The sequence below is a fragment of the Neopsephotus bourkii genome, unplaced genomic scaffold (assembly GCF_033783945.1).
Source record: "Neopsephotus bourkii isolate Nb327-2 ecotype Australia unplaced genomic scaffold, CSIRO-AGI_Nbou_v1 NB_354, whole genome shotgun sequence".
Lineage (NCBI taxonomy): Eukaryota > Metazoa > Chordata > Aves > Psittaciformes > Psittacidae > Neopsephotus > Neopsephotus bourkii.
Genome location: NW_026900860.1, coordinates 757497 through 778992, shown reverse-complemented (window position 1 = coordinate 778992; position 21496 = coordinate 757497). Strand labels below are relative to the sequence as shown.

At 44.5% G+C, this 21496-nt stretch overlaps 1 protein-coding gene across 3 annotated transcripts in view; it reads right to left on the bottom strand.

Moving 5' to 3' along the window:
* HHAT (hedgehog acyltransferase) overlaps positions 1-21496 on the bottom strand; it is an 82107-nt gene that overhangs the window by 13643 nt on the left and 46968 nt on the right. For all 3 annotated transcript variants that reach the window (XM_061348308.1, XM_061348309.1, XM_061348310.1), the window contains one exon: positions 516-717. In XM_061348308.1, the coding sequence (XP_061204292.1) occupies positions 516-717 (202 nt within the window). The remainder of the gene's footprint in view (positions 1-515; positions 718-21496) is intronic.

Below are 21496 nucleotides of genomic sequence, written 5' to 3'. Positions count from 1 at the left end.
ATATTTTCATTACTTGTCTCTTGAGTGGCCTAAGATTTCCCAGTGTAAGCTTGTTCCCAGATGCAAGCAGCTGCTCCATACACATTTGTCCAGGAAACACATGGCTAGAAATACATACTCCTAATTTTAGTGAAGATGACTATTTTAAGGGCATCCTGACTGAAATCCAAATACAAATGTTAAAACTGGCTTCTTTTCAGGCAATGTGACAAGCAGCTTCTTACTGTAGGACTGCAGAGGAAGCTTTTAAGACCGTATTTCAGCATTTTATTTGCTGATACTTTGCAGAATTCTAGTTACATGGCTTACGTTAAACACTGAGGGTGGGCAAGGGAATGTTAACTCTTAGCTGTTATCAACAACTTCTAATCCAGATGGAATCGAAGTAGCAGCCAGGAACTTCAGATGTGCACAGAAACAAGAACATGGCAGGGGGTTGGAACGAGATGATCTTAAGGTCCTTTCCAACCTTAACTATTCTATGATTCTATGAAATGAAGAAAGATTCAACTTACAATTAAATCTTGAATAGGTGAAATAGAAAGTATCTTCTGGATGCCACTTTCCACAACTACTCCAAGCCAGTTCAGTGCTCCCCAGTACCACAGGTAGCTCTGTCCTCCGTGCCAATAGCTTACAAAGGCAAAAGTGAGGGCTGTGGAGAAGAGTGTTCCCAGCAGACTGGACTGAGATCCTCCCATTGGAACATAGATGTACCTGTAGGTGAAACAACAGGTAAGCGGCATTATTTGGGGATTTCACATAAATCTCAGAAGAACAACAACTACAGACCAGATTTGTTATTTTGTGGCATAAAGGGAGAATCTGAACAATTACCTGACATTCTGTTTACCTGCCCTAGTTTATTCGAAGCTGTAGACCACTTTATGAAGTATGTGCATGTACCATTTGGTGAAGAGACAATTTTGTAGTCACAGGAACTCTACATTAGGCAAATATCTAACATAAACTGTTTTCAAATGCGAAAGACAAATGTTCAGGTCTTTCAACTGCAGTAGTTGTAAGTTAACTTTTATACACAGAAATCACATGTAATCTTAATGTGAGGGTGCTGAGGCGCTGGCACAGGGTGCCCAGAGAAGCTGTGGCTGCCCCATCCCTGGCAGTGCTCAAGGCCAGGTTGGACACAGGGGCTTGGAGAAAGCTGCTCCAGTGGAAGGTGTTCCTGCCTGTGGCAGGGGTTGGAACTGGATGAGCTTTAAGGTCCCTTCTAACCCAAACCAGTCTGGGATTCTATGCCTGCCTAATGACCTTCAGAGCTTGGGTACCAACCCCCCTCCCCCAATCCTATATGAAGCACCCTGCACACAATTATATTCTGTATTTAAAGTGAATGCAGGAGTCAGAACCTTAGTCTCTAACTGATGCTTGTAAGTGTCCAGACAGCAGTGCTCGTTCAGCAAAATTACCAGAAGCAATGCCATTCTGAAAGCTGACACTGGTTTTGGGGTCGCTTCTTCCTGCCTGGAGAGCTACATCCACTCCTGGCATTTTCCAAGTAAGGCATGGCCACTCGCCAGCCAGCCACATATTTCTGTTAACACCTAGAAATCATCAGGCAACAGAGTCACCACCCAGCTCCTGGGTACCAGTAAGGAGATGAAGTATATGTGAACTGGTGGTGATGGTCCTCCTGAGCTGACATTCCTTCGGCATCACGCACTGTACTGATATTTGAGATGACTTCTACTTGCTAAGATAATGAAAGGAAATCTTTTTGCAATGAGATTCCTATTTCTGGTTATCAGGTTATACATTCAGCGATAAATACAAGCTTAAAAATTTAAAAGGGGAATTATGTGAGTGCTTTATTCCTCATGTTAGGAAGTAAGAAAATTCAGCGACAGGCAAAAACAAAGCGATGAGAGTGATTAAAAGCTAAACAGAAGAGCCATTAAAAAAAACAACTGTCAAATTCTCCCATTTCTCTATAAGCCTAACATCAGTACACCACTTCAGCCTGCTACAGAGAGCGTCTGATTACGTTTATAGCCGTTTTCAGTATCAGTGTGCTTTCTACTAGGCATATGAAAATAAACAGAAATCAAGATCAACAGTTTTCATTTCTGTTGTGGTTTTCTTCTCCCTCCCCTTCCTATGTTCTCCTCAGGTCTATTCTTTTCTCAGCACATAAAGACAAACTGACATAATCATGCCTTCTTGACACAAGGGCACTAACTGCCCTCAGACAGCATGGCCTGCCCTCCCTTCTTAGTGCATTCCCACTATTTTAGTAGCTATAAAGGCCCGATGGATGTTGAATGATTTCTCTCAAATAGGGTGAAGAGCAGTTCTGCATGTGCCTGTGGGGTTTGTGCAGGAAAAAAGTGGGAAAACCCCACTACCACGTTACAGAACGCATCAGGAACAAACCTACTTCCTGCCTCACCATGCACGTTGTGATCCACTTACTACCTCCACCATATCCACGCGGTGCACACACTCTTGCATTGGCGGTCCTGTGGATAAGTAACAGGCAGCTCAGCGTGCAGCCAGGGACAGAACCTGGCGCCATGCCTGGCACTTTGTGCTCTGACAGAATCCAAGTTGGCCTGCAAAAGAACCACCACAAGGGCCCTTGTTGTTACAGAAATGCATTTTGCTTTTTCTATTTGACCATCAGAATCTAATTTATCGGTCCTTTTCCTGGATGCTTCCACAGAAGAGTAGCCATTTGATTACTGAAGGCTACACTTACACTGAAGTGTGAAGGAGAATAAACTCGTGAATACTATAATTAAGCCAGATGACAGAAGAAATGTATTACTTCTGTCTTATGATTTATGACACAACACCCACTTTGTAACAAACAATTTGTTGTGCTTTAAGCCTGCCAGCACCAAAGCCCTTCACAGCCCCTCGCTCAGGCCCCCCTGGTGGGACGGGAAAGAAAAGGAGCCTTTTAGAGTTGTTCTGCCCTCCACTTCACTACCAGAACCTGCGAGGAGGGAAGGAGGGAGGCAGGGAGACAGATGAAGGGGCAACCACTACTATGATTTGATGTCTGCATGCTTCCCAACATTTTTCCTTCTTCTTGACACTACCATCTACCTGCAAACTATCCCCCAGTCCCTCTGTACTCTGATTGCAAGCTCAGGGTTTACACAAACAGAGAAGTTGCTGTAGAGCACACAGATCTGCTGCACCACATGCAGGACAGTGTTACATAAATATCTCCTGTTAAGCTTCCACGCAACAGTTAAGACTATTCCCTAATCACAGAAAATCCACAGAGAAGCTCAACCCCCCCCATTTCAGGGACTATTAGTACATAAAAGTCATCATGGCTCCTCATGGCAGACTACCACAACTCAAAGGGACACCCTCCTAGCAGAATTTAACAGCTCACAAGTAGATTACACATTTACCATAGATGTGCAGGAAAGGCAGTCAATGGCCCAAAGATGGATAAATGAAGGAAAGTGATAAACTGGTTTTTAAAGAGAAAAGGATGCTGAGGTTAAGTAGAGTTAGGATGATCACTGGTCACATCCCTCCAGGTTATTTGGGAGGAATGCATAACATCGGTGCCCCTTACAAGCCACAAGAATTACAGACAGGAAGATAAGACCTACGGAAGATGCTTAGTATCAAAAAATGCACGCTAAGAGAGTATCTAAAGGGGAAACATCGACTTATAGGATCTAAAGTCAATTCCTACCAGAACTTCAAAGGTGAAAGAGCAGAGATTTCTAGGCAGGCTGCCGGAGAGGAACCCATGAATGCCTTACGCCAGGCTGCCAACCATTCCTAGGCTGGCTAGACCCCAAGGAAAGGTACTTCATTTTGTCAGAAGAAAAAGTTACCAACCTTATAGCCTTCTATGAGGAAGTGACTAGGTGGAGGGATGATGGTAGAGCAGTAGATGTGTTTTTTCTTGATTTCAGTAAGGCATTTGATACTGTCTCCCACAGCATTCTCACAGATAAGCTAAGGAAGTGTGGGCTTGACGATCAGGTAGTGAGGTGGATCAAGAACTGGTTGGAAGGAAGAAGGCAGAGAGTTGTGGTCAATGGTGCAGAATCTAGCTGGAGGTCTGTGACTAGTGGAGTCCCTCAGGGGTCGGTGCTGGGACCAGTGCTGTTTAATATTTTCATCAACGACCTGGATGAGGGAACCGAGTGTGCTCTCAGCAAGTTCGCTGATGACACTAAACTGGGAGGAATGGCTGACACAGCAGAAGGCTGTGCTGCCATTCAGCGAGACCTGGACAGGCTGGAGAGTTGGGCGGGGAGAAATTTGATGAAATTCAACAAGGGCAAGTGTAGAGTCTTGCATCTGGGGAAGAACAACCCCATGTACCAGTACAGGCTGGGGACTGACCTGCTGGAAAGTAGCGAAGGGGAAAGGGACCTGGGGGTCCTGGTGGATAGGAGGATGACCATGAGCCAGCAATGTGCCCTTGTGGCCAAGAAGGCAAATGGCATCCTGGGGTGCATTAGAAAGGGTGTGGTTAGTAGGTCAAGAGAGGTTCTCCTCCCCCTCTATTCTGCCTTGGTGAGGCCGCATCTGGAATATTGCATCCAGTTCTGGGCCCCTCAGTTCAAGAAGGACAGGGAATTGCTTGAAAGAGTCCAGCGCAGAGCCACAAAGATGATTAAGGGAGTGGAACATCTCCTTATGAGGAGAGGCTGAAGGAGCTGGGTCTCTTCAGCTTGGAGAAGAGGAGACTGAGGGGTGACCTCATCAGTGTTTACAAATATGTAACGGGTGGGTGTCAGGATGATGGAGCTAGGCTTTTTTCAGTGATATCTAGTGATAGGACAAGGGGCAATGGGTGTAAACTGGAGCATAGAAGGTTCCACGTTAACATCAGGAAGAACTTCTTTACTGTGAGAGTGACAGAGCACTGGAACAGGTTGCCCAGGGGGGTTGTGGAGTCTCCTATGCTGGAGATATTCAAGGCCCGCCTGGACAAGTTCCTGTGTGACATACTCTAGGTTACCCTGCTCTTGCAGGGGGGTTGGACCAGATGATGATCTCTTGAGGTCCCTTCCAACCCTCGGGATTCTGTGATTCTGTGATATTAGATGGAGAGAAGAGAATGGGAAAGAGAACTCTGTGCACATTAAATATCTCACAACATCTGGAAGATATGAGGCATATAAATACAAATAAATACTGAGAGAACGCTATGCATAGTAAGAATTATTTGAAGACACACACATACACACCTGACCTGAGTACCTGTCCTTAGCCTTTCGCCTTTCCCTGGCAAAGATGCTGCCAGCCTGTCCCACATTTCCACAGACTCCGTTTTGATTTCAAACTAAAACTTCCATGCTATTAAACAGGCTACTTTCACAAACACAGCATAACCTGGTATGTCTGCCTTTTAGTCCCACGTCCAACAGCTTAAATCAGCTTCTCTACAGCCAGCAGGCTGTTCCACTTACACAACTGATCTTAATTTGAGCTCGCTAAGTGAACATTTGAGAATTGGATAAAATACGTAAGCGGTACCATTTAAATCCCTAAAGTAATGCAAACACAAACATAATAGCTGAGGTATTTAAAAGTGACATTTACTTACAAAGCATAACTTTTCAATCCAATAACCATTTTGTTAGTTTTCTTGAAGTGGGAATCTACAGAACAATCACAGGAGAGCTCGCAATCATTCCCTGGGAAAACACATCTTTTCTTTTAATGACATTTACATTACTAAGATTTTATTCTAAGAACTTCAGAAAAACACTAAGAGGAGCATTTAGAACCAGTGAAGAATCACTCTAAAGAGCTTTTATTCATTGAGGCCTCAATACACTGCTCCTATTTCCACATGCATGTGATTTTAACCATATTTAAACCTTGAAGCACAAGTAAAGCAACTGTTTAAATGGAGGTCTGTGCAGCAGCTTCCTTCAACACATGCTTTCATTTCCTCCTGGAAGGAAGGCTAGAAGGCAAGAGGTGTGCTAGCCATTTTTCTTCCTCTCTCCTTAGCTATTGCTCTTGCAATATCTCACCCAGAACGAGGTGAAATGTAGATAAAAAGGGACTTTGTTTGTAATGGCAAGCTTCTTGTAAATAAAATCAACCCCCGAGCTGTTTGTGTTTCATTTCAGGACACATATTTGATGTGAAAAGCCAATGCCTCTCTACATTTCAGAGCATTCAAGGGGTAACCATACTGTGTAGAGCTGGACAGTGAAAGAGCCAACAGAGGAAATGTTAAAAGAGCAATACTAAAGTCCTCCATCTCACATCCCAACAACAGCCATTGCTTGAGGTTCTAGACCTCAAGTGAAGGTGTCCATTTGTGGACGTGTATACAAAGAAAGTGACCCTTTCAGTTGATAACAAGTTCTTCATCATTACCTGTGAAAGCAATGCTCAGCATGGGCCTGAACAGCTTCAAGGATAATCAGCCAAGTTTCCACTCATGCTGTTTCCAAATTATCCCAAGGATTGTCACCGTGAAAGAGATTTGATTGAAATGGAAAGTGCAGCAGGACACAGGGTGAAAACTAGAGGGGAATTCCCTCTGCAGCTGGGGTTGGGCTACTTCCATTTATTCCTTTTTAATCCTGTGTTTTCTTTTTGTGGCCACTGACTTCAAACCTTTTCTCTACTGCATCATAAAAAGATCGCAGGCCCAGTTCTACAAATTTATGCTTCTGGGTGAGCTCTTAAGAGTCCCGTTTTGTCAGTTTGAGCTGTCACTGATTTGGATGGAGCTACACAGAGTGAAGAAATAAAGCACACCCCTAAGTCTTGGGGAAGAACGGTTCGAGAGCTGCCCATGGAAAAGGAGCTGGGGATGCTGACTGATGGAGCTGAATATGAGCCACCATGTGCCTGGGCAGTCAAGAAAGGCAACAGCATCAATGTGGTAGCAGGGCCAGAGCAGTGACTGTCCCCCTGCACTGGGCACTGCTGAGGCTGCACCCTGAATCCTGTGCTCAGCGCTGGGCCCCTCACTGTAAGAGAGACATGGAGGTGCTGGAGTGGGGCCAGAGAGGGGCAACAGAGCTGGTGCAGGGCCTGGAGCACACATGTGATGTGGAACAGCTGAGGGACCTGGGGGGTTCAGGCTGGAGAAGGCAAGGCTCAGGGGGGACCTGATGGCTCCCTACAACTGCCTGACAGGAGGATGGAGCCAGGAGGGGCTGGGCTCTGCTCCCAAGGAACAAGGGATGGGACAAGAGGAACCGGCCTCAAGCTGCACCAGGGCAGGTTTAGATGGAGCTGAGGAGCAATTCCTGCCCCAGAGGGTGCTCAGGCATTGGAACAGGCTGCCCAGGGCAGGGCTGCAGTCACCGTCCCTGCAAGTGTTCACACAGTGTGGAGACCAGGCCTCAGTGCCATGGGTCAGTGGTGGCCTTGGCAGTGCTGGGGAACGGTTGGACTGGGTGAGCTTAAAGGGCTTTTCCAACCTGCTTGATTCTGATTCCATGAATAAATCTGGTTTCAATCACAGAAACATCTCCTGTAAACGTGACTTTAAAGGCTGAGCCCCACATATTTGCACCTGCAATAAAAGAAATAACCAGAGGTATTTGGAATACCATGGGAAAAACTCCCATTAGGAAAGATAAGCCTTGTTCTTACTGTGAAACTCAAGCTTTTTCCAAGGTGTAATAATTTTGCTGGGCTGCTGGCATAGTGGTTTAAGCTCTGTCAGGTCCTCTCACCTCCCCAGCTTAATGCAATGTTTAGAGATACTTTGAGAAATGCAGACCCTTTAAAATACTGAAGCTAATGCTGGCTCCAGGCAAACCTTGTTAAATTAGCTCAAAAATGTTTAATGAGAAATTAAGCCCATTTGGGCTACAAAGCATTAATGAGAATATTCATATGCAAGAACACCGGGCTTTACAAATATGACCTGAACCGGGGTTCACTTCCCAGTTGTTAGCATGCTTCCCAGCAAAGACCGAGTGTGCTGCTCCCTACTAAAATCCTAGGTGTGTTTATTGGATGTTTCTTTCCTTGCATTCAACACAAAAAATGATCCAAGTCCGTATGTCAAGGGGCAGGTAACTGGGGAATACTGAACACATCATTTTGAATTCACTCTTCCAACGGAGCTCATGTTTGCAGAGATTCATTAAATTCAAATGGAATTTTAATGGAAATCATAATGCTTCCTTTTAATAGGAAGAGTTTCATTCCTGATGAAGTGCTGTGTGCGGTTTTCTCCCAGCCACATCTAGGAAAGAAAGGCCTACCGGCACCTGTGTGCACTCAAACACAGAACTACCAGTCAGCTACCTTTGATCCCAATGGAAATGGGAGAGGTTCCAGATGCTCGAAGTGCCAGAAGACTGGTTAGATCATTAAGTCCAAACCAGGGCCGCAGGTGTATTGCTGAGGGTAGGCGCCTAAATATTAGCTAACAGATTACCAAAAGAGCCTTAAGTGCCCACAGCTCAGTTCCTGGGAGGGAAGGGGCTCATCCCCAGGCGATGGAGCAGGAAGCAGGCACCTCCTGCCTCCTTCCATAAGGAGCCTGCAGGGCTCCCTGAAGCTGTTCTGAACACAACTCCCCTGAGGGGCCCAATCCATTTCAGATACTCTCAATGCACCTACCGTGTGCTGGTAAGACCTAAGCTCAGCAGCTCAGCAATGGAGCTGTGTGCCTTGGAAAACCTGGCTGGAGGAGGCACCTATTAATAGCACTGTCACTCTTGGCTTATAACATGGTAGAGGTCAGGCTCTTTGCCAGGGAGACTAACATATCTTGTCTCCCAGAGGAGTGCTCCAGCTCCCTGTTACCAGGCTGCCACCAGGCAGAAAAGAAAATGAGATTCAAAAAGCAAGTATGCAGGAAAGCTCCAACTCTGCAGCTAGGGCATAACCCAGAGCAACAGAGATCCCAGCCCTGCTTTCTGCCCCAAAGAACCATTCTATAAAATGAATAAGCAACATCATGAATTAAAGGATTATCTTTTCCCCCTCATTTTCTTTACTTCTCCTGACTCTGACACTTAAGGGCCCAGCTCAAAATTCAGAGCTCTGTATATACCTGCACCGGAGGCCACATCGGCATCATTTGCCCACATAAATAAAGCCTTTGCAGCAAATCTTTTCCCTTGCCATCTCCATGTATGCATTCACCACAGCACATTTTACAGTAGTCTTCAACTGCAGCTAAAGCAACAGAAACCGCCTCTTCCTGTGCTTGCGACTGCGCGTACTGAACAATTTGTGGCTCAGTTAGTGAAAAACTGTTAAGTACCTGTCATTTGTTGCTTTGTCCATGTCAAGAATAAAGTTACTACATTTTCTCCCCCCCCTCTTAGAAAGCCACTTCTAATTCCATAGGTGTAATGCATAAGCTATTCGGCCATCCTGCTGATGTTAGTATGCCAAGTGCATCAGCCAAAATGCAGATCCATCTGCATCTTACATTCAGATGCCTAAAATACTCATCACTGTGCACTTAACAGCTACCTTTTCCAGCACACCTGTGCCCAAGGAGTGCATGAAATGTAGTCACTACAAGAGAACCTCTAGTACTTTCCTTACTAAAATGTTTCAGCTTAGAGACAGGGTGAGGAAGCTGAACAGCCCTTGCCGTTTGCTAGGTAACAGAAAAGGCTCTTTAATCCTCACAGATTCCTTTGTGGAGAGCTTGATGAGTCTTTTGCATTTACACATCACTTTGTGCACAGGCATGTCAAAGGGCTCTGGCTCCTAAAAGGCCAGACCAGATTTCCTCTTACTGCCGACAAGATTTTGTTTACCAGTCGATGGATAGGGATCTGTGTTCTGTGTTCATCTTCACTGCCACTGTACCTTTTGCACCAGGCCTCCTCTGCTCCAACCCTAAAACCAGCCAAACCCAATCTCTTCAATATTTGAGGCCTGAAGAATCACAAAGATGGTTTGATCCTTCCATAGTTACTCATTGCTATTTCAAGAGAAGAAAGCAGTGAATAATGGTGTGTTTGTATTTCTTTTTCTGCATGGGTTCACATACAGGGTTTGGCTGGATGCTACCCCGGCTCGTGGAGTTTGTGGATGCACGGATGGGATTCATTAAGTAGAGCATATGCTTAGTAAAGCAGCAAGACAAAAATCAGCTCTTTCACCACTTTGTCTGGAGGTTGGATTGTGAAAAGTGAACTAGCCTCCTTTCTTCCTGTTTCAATGTGATTTTATTTTGTTCAACTTCCAGAAGATGCTTATTAAAGGATTTCCATTTTAATGTTAAAAATAACATCTCCTACATTAAAAACCTCTTCATTCCAAAAATTTGCTACCCTATGCAAGATACAATGATTTTCTTGTATCACATCCTGGGTGGAATAGCTGGCCAGAATTCTGACCTGCCTGGCCAGTTTTAATCTTCTAAGCATTCCTGTATAAGAACTCTTCCTATGCTTCCATGATCAATTTATACTTCTAGTTCCATATTGACTGAGAAGTAATTGTATCCATAAGGTGGAGAAAGCATCAAGAAATACAGTGCAAACTGAACTGCAGCCCTTAACATCAAGCCTGCCAGTAAAACCCCCTCCTGAGCACATGCACGGTACTAACTTTGCAGCTAAGCACTGGGGTGTCAGTATTAAGCTTAGATTCTATTTAAACAACAAATATACTCACACTGTTCTCTGTATCTCACACTCTTTTCTGTGCCTTTACGGGATAACGGAGCATATGAGACAGCCTCCTGAGGTAATCCCTCTTGGATAGCTGTTGTTCCCTCACCTCTCCTTTGAGCCAGAAAGCACAAGCTGCTGGAGCTACTCCTGAGATCCCAGCAGGTAATGGCTTTCCTGCTCATGCCTGGCATTAAAGAGAAAGCAGTAAGGCTGGAATCAAAGGATCTGATCCCAGACTCATTTAAGCAAGCTCCAGTATCCCTTTAAAGCTATAGGGAACAGCATAAAGCCAGCTGTAAGAGCTGGCGTTAAAACCCTTAGAGCACACACTGCGGGCAGAAGGTTGGGGATTTTAGGTGAGACTGCTGCCTCTCAGAGAAGGAGGTGATTTTTAGCTCCTAATGTAACAAGGAGTGGACATAAGCAAAGGCAGGCAACATTTAAATTGTAAACTGAGCCCTCAGTTCTGAAATACACATTTCTTAACAACCATAACCGGTGCGAGCAAAAGGATCTTCGCACAGGGTCAACATTTTTCTTTGCTAGCTGTATCTGAGCAAGAAAACCTGTTTAGTTACCATACAGCATTTTTCAACCTTGTTAATGGAGTTTAATATTACATAGGAGTACATTCTGTGAAGGAAGCCTAGCTGTGATTCTTTGTTTTGCTGAGTAGGTAGTGTTTAAATCAATAGTAAGTGCATTCTTCCTCGACACTCATGCACCTTTGCTCTGCTTTTGAACATTCTAAAGGAAAACAGCAATACAAAACACCACCATGCTGCTCCATTCTAACTTCAAAAAGGTAAGATTATCAAGAAAATGTATTTATGATCAATCTTTGAGTTTGTGAACAAAACACGTATCCAATACTTTGTGTATGCTCCAAAGACAAAGGAAGTACAGGCTGAGTCCTCTATTCAAGAAAGGGAGAGAAGGGAAATAAAAGCCATTTATTTCCTTGATAATGGTGTTTGATACATTCTAACAATACTCAGCCCCTTGCAGGAAAGAGCTGGTTGGCAGTGTGACACAAACATATTGCAAATAAGCAATAAGATGTCAGTCTGCAAGGAGAGAAGCAGAAGAGTCTGAGATTGTGCAGGCTTGATACCTGCCTCTTGGGGTTTTTGCACTGGGTGCAAACAAGACAAAGGGAGGGACTGCATCACCTCTTTACTGTGTTACCTATTACCAGCAATCGATCCACACCAGTGCTGCTTTAGTTAAAATTGAAATGGAACACAAAAAACATCCCAGCATTATGTCACTACCACTTCTAGTCTAGTCATTGAGATTCAGTAGTTACAAGAGAGTCCTCTTACATTCCTCATAGCGAGAAATAAAGCAGCAAATAGTTTTTTCCTGAATCCAAGTACCTCATCTTTTCTGTACATAATCCTGCATGGATCAACGATACCACACAGCCTTGTGAGGCTGAGGAAAACTGACTGTAGAGAGTATGCACCTTCCAGCAGCAGCAGCATGGACAGAGTGCTTGACATGCAAGGCAAGCCTGTCCTGGCCATGCCTCAGATTTTATACCTGATGTGATGGTCCTACTTAGATTTAGCATTTTGCCAGTTCAGATAAAACCATTCTAGTGCAAATGCTGTTCTGCTGTCACTGGCTCTGAGAGCCATTCTGTGAACAAACAAGTGATTCCATAGCAATGGCATATTTAAACTCCATTGATCCCATGTCAAACATAGGCTCATCTTGCTTTATTGGGACAGTGTGTACACACTTAACATCAGTCATGTGCTAAAATAGCATGTAGTACCCAAATCTGGTAAAGAAGCTTTCCACTTCAAAGGAGTAGTAACCAACACTCACCACGTCTGTTTCTGACAGGTTCCTAGACTGCAGACATAGTATTTTTTGCACACTGCAAACTTGCCTCTTAATTAACCATGCCTAGAGGATTCCCTCAAAAGCCAAACCTTAGGATTGCCAGTCATTAAATCTCAAGCACACAGACAGATCCAGCACTTTGTGTAAAGTATTCAACTACCCCACCTCTGCCTCTGAAAAGGTCACAAACTAGGACAACAGCATGACTTACACAACACAGCAACATCATCCCCAACACATATCCTGCATCCCTGGCTCAACACTCACCATCTCTCATGCTTCGGCAGGAAAGCACTGGGCAGGATTTTACAGTGAGATCTTGGTTTCACCTCTGACAAAGAGGAAGACTTGACAGCTTACTGCCAGGTAATGCTGAACTGGGCTTACCAAAGCCCCAGGGAGCACAGCAAGGCCTGTGCAGCCCCACCTACCATTCAGTTAAGTCCATGCACATTTTTGTGTGCACATGTGAGAGAGGAAAAAGGGCTGAGAGGAAAGAAGAGACTGTTTGCCTGACCAGTCCAGAGGCAGGCATCAATCAGTACCTCTCACTTCTGTGGCTCTCACTTAATGTTTGCTGCTGGCAAGAGGTGATCAAACATGCAAAACATTCACATTAACAAACATGACCAAGAGCTCTATCATAACGAGATAGTAATTGCCTGATATGTTCACCTTCAAACGCTAGGCTTTGAGGGATTATGATTCCAACATTAACAGCAGATAAAACATGACTAAACAAATTTCCAAACCTACTTTATATATACAAAAAGTCCCGAAGTTTTAACCCCTACTGCACTGCCTTGGGATCAGCTTCATCTAATAGTAACTGATTGAACGCATCCCTGAAAGCAAACACAGATCAGGATGTAGCCAACTGTGCTGGCACCATTTGCAAGCACCTCTTGTTTTCATCAGCAGTTTTGCAGAAATGGAGAAAACAACATGAAAAGGATTCTATGTGGAAACGAACTGCAGAACAGAAAAAAACCCCACCGTGTTTTTTGTTCCTTTCCAGCATCTTTTTCTTCCTATGCAATTAAGTACAAGCCTTAATTTATGAAAATTAAAGCAGAGATGAAGATGGAATGAGACACAGAAATTAAGTGTATCTTTGAAATCTGCCATTTGACCCATACTGATGGAAATGGCTTTACTGCCCAGATGGTAATTATATTTTCAAATGATATCATAATTATTCCAATGCAAGTGACCTTGCTGTGTGTAGGTCTTAAGAACTGCTTGTACACTAGAAAGAGCAGATTTTAGACTGCTTGCAAGCTGAAAGTTGATTATGCTGAAAAATTGCATACTGAGAAATAATGTGCTCTGGCACAGTGTGAATGAGCTGATTGGAAGCAAGGTGAGGCACCAGTTAAAATCCGTGCAGTACCTTTCCTTCTGCACACTTGGGAAGGGAGAGCTGCTTTCAAGGCAGATAAACTACATTGCAACCACTCTCTAAATGCACAGGAAAGTACCTTTAAAGTATGCAACCTGATCTGGTAGGACTCAGTTTATCCACATTCTCTCTTTACTGAGCTCTTCAGTAAAGCTTTCTATACACTCAGCATGGGAAAGGTTCCCTTACACTGCCTGCATGAAATAGTCATGGAAACCCTTAAGAAATCAGATTTCAATCAGATTAAAAGGTGAACAAAAGAGTATTTGTCATAACTGTAATGATTACCATTGCAGATTCTATTGTTTCCATTTACATCACTCAGACAAGAAAGCTACACTGAACATTATGTTAACATACTGTTTATTCTCTGCATGTCATGTGGGATCCAGGATAGTATAGCTATTAAAAACAACACTCCAATGATTTCTGCTTGTTCCAAAGTTGTTTTCAGGCACTGGTATGTGTTCTGTGTTTTATTTGAAACAGTCTGTGCTTGTCAAACCACATTCTTGCTTGTTCTATAAAAACATTTATCCTATCCCCATCACTACAGCATCTGAATTCATTCTGGTACTGTATTAACGACAAAAACACACCACCAAAACACCAAAACCAAACCACTACACTCTAGTTCATTCACTCACCACAGAGAAAATGTGTGCAATACAGCATAGCAGCATGGCATGGATGGAGACTACACACACATTTTCAAAGTGCATTTGGATATGAATGAAGCAAGGTCTGAGAACCCTGCTCTGCCTATGGACTAAAAGGTGATACCATGGCCCTTAGTTTGGGGAGGTGCTCACTACAAAACCGTGGCTATATTGCCAGACAGAACAATCTCCTGAAAAGATCATCTTTAACCTGCACCCTGAAGGATTCATTACCTTTGAGGATTAGGGTTACTAACCCTGGTCTGCCTTCTACAGCTTTATAATGGGCTCAAAACCTTGAACTTGACTAGCACTTAGTAAGGCAGGAGTATAGAGAATGCAGACAAGCTGTCATGTGTCAGTAGAAGCCCACGGCAGTGAAAACCACACTAGAGCATTCAGTGCCAACTCGGCCATAGCATGTACATCATCACACCATGGTACTCAAGCTAGGAACCTAAGTTTCTCAGGAACCAAAGTCATGAGGCAGAGCACTCCACAGTGTAACAATATCATTTCAATGGCACAAGACATTGTGCTGCCGAAGATAGCTTAGCTAAGGACTCTCTGCATGGCATAAAAAGCAATCAGTGAAAAATCCCTACACAAAATCAAGCAGTGTTGCCCTAGAATCCAGTTCCAAATCCTACCCTGTCCTCCCCTGACTCTTGAGTTGTATGAGCTAGTAATTGGCTGCACCAAAGGAGGAAATTGCTTATTATATTACCCATTATAATTCTGTAACTATGTATGAAAATAGGGATGCCATCTATAGATATGAAACATGGCATAATGACAGCCTATAAACATACTATTTCACCAGAGAAAAAAACAAAGATGACAAGGAGGCTGTAAACAACCTAAATCAATCTGCTGCAGGGATAGTAAGAGCCATCCTCAAAGTTGCCCTTCCAGGGGTAAAACCAATCATTCATCATTTGGAAGTGGATCTAAAACACTTACCCTGGAGGTAGGAAAACATGAAACACCTTCTACTGACAGAATGAGCAGAGCTTGACCCTATGATCCCACCCAAACCAGCCACTACACTAACAGCAACCAATCTGCATGAACCCTATGGAGCCTAGCTTACATCTTCAGTGTTTCATATGCATTGGACACATACACTTTGCTCAACACAGGGATTTGTAGAGAAATTTTGAACTGTTCACCAGGATATAGGAACACTTCCTATAGGATATCATGGAAAACACAGGGACTTAACAAATGCTTCCAGAACAGCCACACCACCACATCCACTGTCTCTCAATGCTACACCCACTCCAGCTCCCTACATGGGAGATAATAAGGTGGAATTTTGGAAAGTAAGAAAACAGACTGGGAAGAAAGCAGGGCAGGACCCACTGTGAGGGAGCAGACACTGGAATGAGCTGGAATTGCTGGCCACCTTTACTACTGTTGCTGTTTTAATCACAGAAAAGTTTGGGTTGGAAAGGACCTTAAAGCTCATCCAGTTTCAATCTCTGCCACGGGCAGGGACACCTTCCACTGGAGCAGCTTGCTCCAAGCTCCTGTGTCCAACCTGGGCTTGAACACTGCCACCATCAAGAACTACTTTGAGACAGTGGCTAGATAAGGGCACCACAGCACTAAGCAGACCAGCCAAGGGGCAAAACCAGAAGCTGAGGGGCAGAAATGATAAAGGCTAGAAAAAAACCCAGCTGACTGAGAATGAGGAAAAGAGAAAGCCAGATACTACGTGATCAGGTGTTTTAAAGAGACAGCGAATGAAGTTACCCATTACCATGAATATTCCAAACTGTTGCATGCACTGCAACAGGTTCTGCTAAAGAATTCAAGCTAAGAGGCAGAGACAGAGCAGCTACCAGAGAACACAAGCTACAGAAGCAACTTACAAGTAACTCCCACTGCAACAGAAAAGTCACCTCAGTGCTATGATACAAAACTACAATTTTCAGATTTTCAGTGATTTTCCTCGGCAGTTTTCCTTTTTCAAGCCGAAAGCCCCAAAACCTGTTTTGTCTCAAGCAAAATCTGGGACTAACAGCAAGGAGGCACAAGATGATAATGGCTGGCTGTGTAGAACTCTCTATCATGTAAACATGGCTTAATCCTATTTCTTGTCCACAAGCAAAGGCTACTGCATCCCATTTTCTGCAATTCTACTCATTAGATGTACACGCTGCAAATACGATGTTAGCAAATTTTCATGATGTACCAGAAGATGATGATTGGTACAACGTTTTCTGTAATGCTAAGTGTCTAAGTGAAAGCAGCCTGTTTCAACATTGAGAATTCCAGCTCATTCTGTAAACACATCAAAAGTAGGATACTGAACCTACAGCTCTTAAACCCAGGGTAAGGTACTTAGTAGGCATCTCTACTATTTAATAGTATAAATACGTAGAGAGCTTGGAAAAGTCTAAGAAAGGGAAGTATAATTATAAAAGAAAACCCTCCTTATACCTAATTTACTTTCATGCCTGGGCAGTGACTGTCCCCTGCACTGGGCACTGGTGAGGCTGCACCTCGAATCCTGTGTTCAGTTCTGGGCTCCTTCTTACAAGAGGGACACTGAGGTGCTGGAGCAGAGGCAGAGAAGGGCAACGGAGCTGGTGCGGTGCAGGGCCTGGAGCACAAGTGTGACGGGGAAGGGCTGAGGGACCGGGGGGGTTCAGTCTGGAGAAGAGAAGTCTCAGGGGGGACCTGATGGCTGCCTCCAACTGCCTGACAGGAGGATGGAGCCAGGAGGGGCTGGGCTCTGCTCCCAAGGAACAAGGGATGGGTTCCTGTGTAACCTTATCTAGGTGTTCCTGCTCCGGCAGGGGGATTGGACTAGATGATCTTTTGAGGTCCCTTCCAATCTCTAACATACTGTGATACTGTGATACTGTGAAGAGGAACCGGCCTCAAGCTGCCCCAGGGCAGGTTTAGATGGAGCTGAGGAACAATTCCTGCCCCAGAGGGTGCTCAGGGATTGGAACAGGCTGCCCAGGGCAGGGCTGCAGTCACCGTCCCTGCAAGTGTTCACACAGCGTGGAGACGAAGCCTCAGTGCCATGGGTCAGTGGTGGCCTTGGCAGTGCTGGGGAACGGTTGGACTGGGTGAGCTTAAAGGGCTTTTCCAACCTGGTTGATTCCATGCTTCACAACACGGTCACATTTGAAACATCCTTCACCTCTTTCATCTCAGTCTTTGATACATAGCATAAAACTCTCAAGAGCCAAGCAGAGCAATCTGAGCTTGAATTCAGGGTAATAACCAGGGAGCAGGCAACTATCATGCCAACAACTGCTTCACCTTTCCTTCCACAGCTTCCACACTGCAGCCATTGAACTGTCCCTTCTGTGCAACTTGCTGGGCAAACAAGGAGCAAAGAAACCGAAGGAAAATTGGTCCCTGGAGGACTTCTCAGCTAGCTCAAGACAAACAGTCATAAGGCGACTGGAAAACAGTGAAAGCTTCATTCTCAGTTACACAGCTCGTAGGTGAAGCAACTGGTATGAGCACCAAGTTAAAAGTAAGGTGGGCTATCGCAGTTACCTGCTTAGTATCTACCTTCCTTAGGATACGAGAGGTTTTCAATGACAAATAGTACAAGTAATTAATGGATTGAGATCCTAATACTAAAAACAACCAAATAATACAAGACCTGGCTGTAGAAAAACTCCTAAATCAACTTATGAATCCTATACAGTTCTTTTGGAGCATCCACAATAGCAAGAAATGTAGGGACAAGGAGGATCCATTGGCTTTCCATGTGTCTTAGTCCAGAAGACGGTAACACAGGTCAGTGCACTGGCCTCATGAGACCAGAACTCTGGATCAAAATAAGGGCTTAGGGAGGAGGCACACAAGGCCTAAAGACCCATCACAACACATAAGGATGAATATAGCACCAGGAGAGGATGGATGAACAGAATTTAACAGCTAGACTGCTGAAAACCGGTCACCAGAGCCAAATGTTCCTGACACAAAACTGTCCCATGGCACCTATTTGAGATGAGGATTCACAGCCAAAAACCTGGTTCAGTCAGATGCAAAGCCACAGCCTTTGGTGTGTTGTGTTAGAAAAAAAGATTATCTATAGGCAAGCAAGTAAAGCAGATACTGCATCTATAGGCAACACATTAGAGAGTACTACACAGACACCTATCCCTACAAGAGTCAGTAGCCCCATCAGTTTGGGCAGTATGTAAATACTGCATCCAGGAATACAGCCAGACAGGACTCAGCACACAGTACTTACCTGCTGAGTTTGCAAGATAAACCCACCATGTTTCTCTATTAATACAGTGCTTTTTGGCCAGCCTGTATGATTTCCCAGGATTGCAGAACCCAGACATTAGCACAATACCAACAGCAAAATGGAAGTGAGCTTTAAGGACCAGGGAAATAGATGGTGCTGCTCTAACAGTACATGGTGCAGAGATGCAGGACAGCACCTGAGAAGAATACTTGTGCCTAAAATGATCAACAGAAACCTACTTCAGAGCAGGTCTTGAGTAACTTGGAAAGAGACTTTCTGTAGACCTTTTCCAAGCAAAGGTCTTCTTTTCCCAGATCAGAAAGGCAGGCTTGGAAGACTTATTCATTTCTGCCTTTATTTAAATAATTGAGAGCCTATTAACTAAAGTAATTGTGGCAGTCTCCTGCCAGGCCTGAAAGACAGGGTGATAAGCCTCACATAGCTAATTACAGCCACAACCATCCTAAATCCTCTCAGCATCTCTTTCATAGAAATACCACTTTTCTGTGGAATAATTACCTCTTACATGCCCAATCCTATTCCCGACATGCATATTTTAATGCTCTGACATTTTAATGCCATCTGCTGCAAAGAAGCCCAGCCTGCCATGCTGTCAGAACTCAATCCACGCACCAGCTTCCTACTCTCCACCATTTCACTCTTCCCCTGCATACAGAGGAATTGCTCCTCCAGTGGCCAGCGTTATGATTTACCCTTTGGCATGGGTAAAAGACACCACCAAAAGCAAACAATGGCAATTCTCTGCCTATTTGTCCATTTTGTGGCTATAGTTTCTGTAAAGTGAAGAGGAATTAATGCCCAGTCTGCCTTTGGGTCATGTTTTATGAGGCACTTGTGGATGCAAGAGAAATAATGTACCATCCCTGACAGTGTTCAGGGCCAGGTTCAACAGAGCCTTGGGTAACATGGTCTATGGCAGGGGGATCACCTTAAGGTCCTTCCCAACCCAAATCATTCTATGATTCTGTGATTAAATGGTTTGTCAGCCTGATCCTAAAACTGACTTGCACAGCAGAGCATGGAACTCCACCGCATTTGCTTCCACAGCTGAAACACCTTACTGAAAGCACTCATTATTTCTGTACTTTACTTGTGAGCTCTTCAGAGACACCATGAGCTGAAGCAAGACATCCTACCTGGATATTGCTTCCTGAGCCCTTTGTTATAAACCACGCTTAAGGGGAAAGGAGTTTGAGAAAAACAATTCCAGGCTTTCCCTGACAGCACTTCATCAAAGCTTGTGTCACTGCTCCCTGGTTGAGGTGCATCCAGTTTTCATCTTTCCTCAGCTCAGGAGAAGAGGAGGAAAAACCCATTTAAAACAGAGGCACAAAAGTAATTTAGGAGGAACTAAGGGCACGTGTGGTAGCAGATACTCATGTTTGGAATCTCGCTTTTGAGCACTATGCCTCTGATTTGCACACCCTGCTCTAAGCATTGTCCAAGAAGCAGCAAAGGTTAATGTTCTGTAATACAGAGACTCGCCTCCTAGCACAAAATAGCTTTTAACTGGGTAATATTAAGCAAGTAAGATCATGTCTACTTGGAGCAATCCATGTATCACTGCACCACATGGGCAGGGTTTTTGGCACATGCCATAACTCTTCTTCACAAATTGTGCCCAGCAATTCAGCCACAGACCATTCAATCACAGCTTCTCCCTTGGTTATATCTGTGCTAACTTGATGCTGTTCTTTTTTAAGAATCAAAATAACCCCCACAGATACTCTTGATATGACATCTATAGGAGAATACAGATAAGAGATCAGCCTGCAGGCGCAATTTCTGCGTGGTGTAGTCAACATTTTGTCCCTATTAAGGCTATTTTTCATACAGAAGGGAAGTACTGATTGCTTCTATACATTTTTTTACTTGAAGTCAGGTTTAATTCCTGTCTAACAACTCATAAAGACAACTGGAAACCTATGTAAGACAATGCCCTGCAGTACCACAAACCAAAACCAAAGGCAAAACCGTGAATAAGAAATAACAGAATTACTCATTATAACTTCTGCTCCTTAACTGCTCTTCAGTCAGGCAAAGCTCTGATCAGACACTTCAAAGCATTAACAAATATTCAGTTCTGGAATCAGGAATCAGAGAAGACAAGGAAAACCTTGCAAAGAAGGATATTTGAATAAACTAGAACTGTTACCCATAATAGCTGGGGGTGGGTCAATGACAAACTGAACACAACACAGCTTCAGCGTGTCCTTGAGCCCAGAAACCACCCATGTGCTGGGCTGCATCACCAGCACTGAGACCAGCAGGTCAAAGGAGGTGATCCTGCCCCTCTGCTCTGGTGAGACCCCACGTGCAGCACTGTGTGCAGTGCTGGTGTCCTCAGCGTGAGAAGGACACGGAGCTGTTGGGGCAAGTCCAGAGGAGGCCATGAGGATGCTCAGAGGCTGCAGCACCTCCCCTATGGAGACAGGCTGAGAACATTGGGGCTGTTCAGCCTGGAGAAGAGAAGCTGCGTGGAGACCTCAGAGCAGCTTCCAGTGTCTGAAGGGGGCTACAAGGATGCTGGAGAAGGGACTCTTCATCAGGGACTGCAGCCATAGGACAAGGGGTGATGGGTTCAGACTGAAACAGGGCAAGTTCAGGTCAGATCTAAGGTAGAAGCTCTTCCCTGTGAGGGTGCTGAGGCGCTGGCACAGGGTGCCCAGAGAAGCTGTGGCTGCCCCATCCCTGGCAGTGTTCAAGGCCAGGTTGGACACAGGGGCTTGGAACAAGCTGCTCTAGTGGAAGG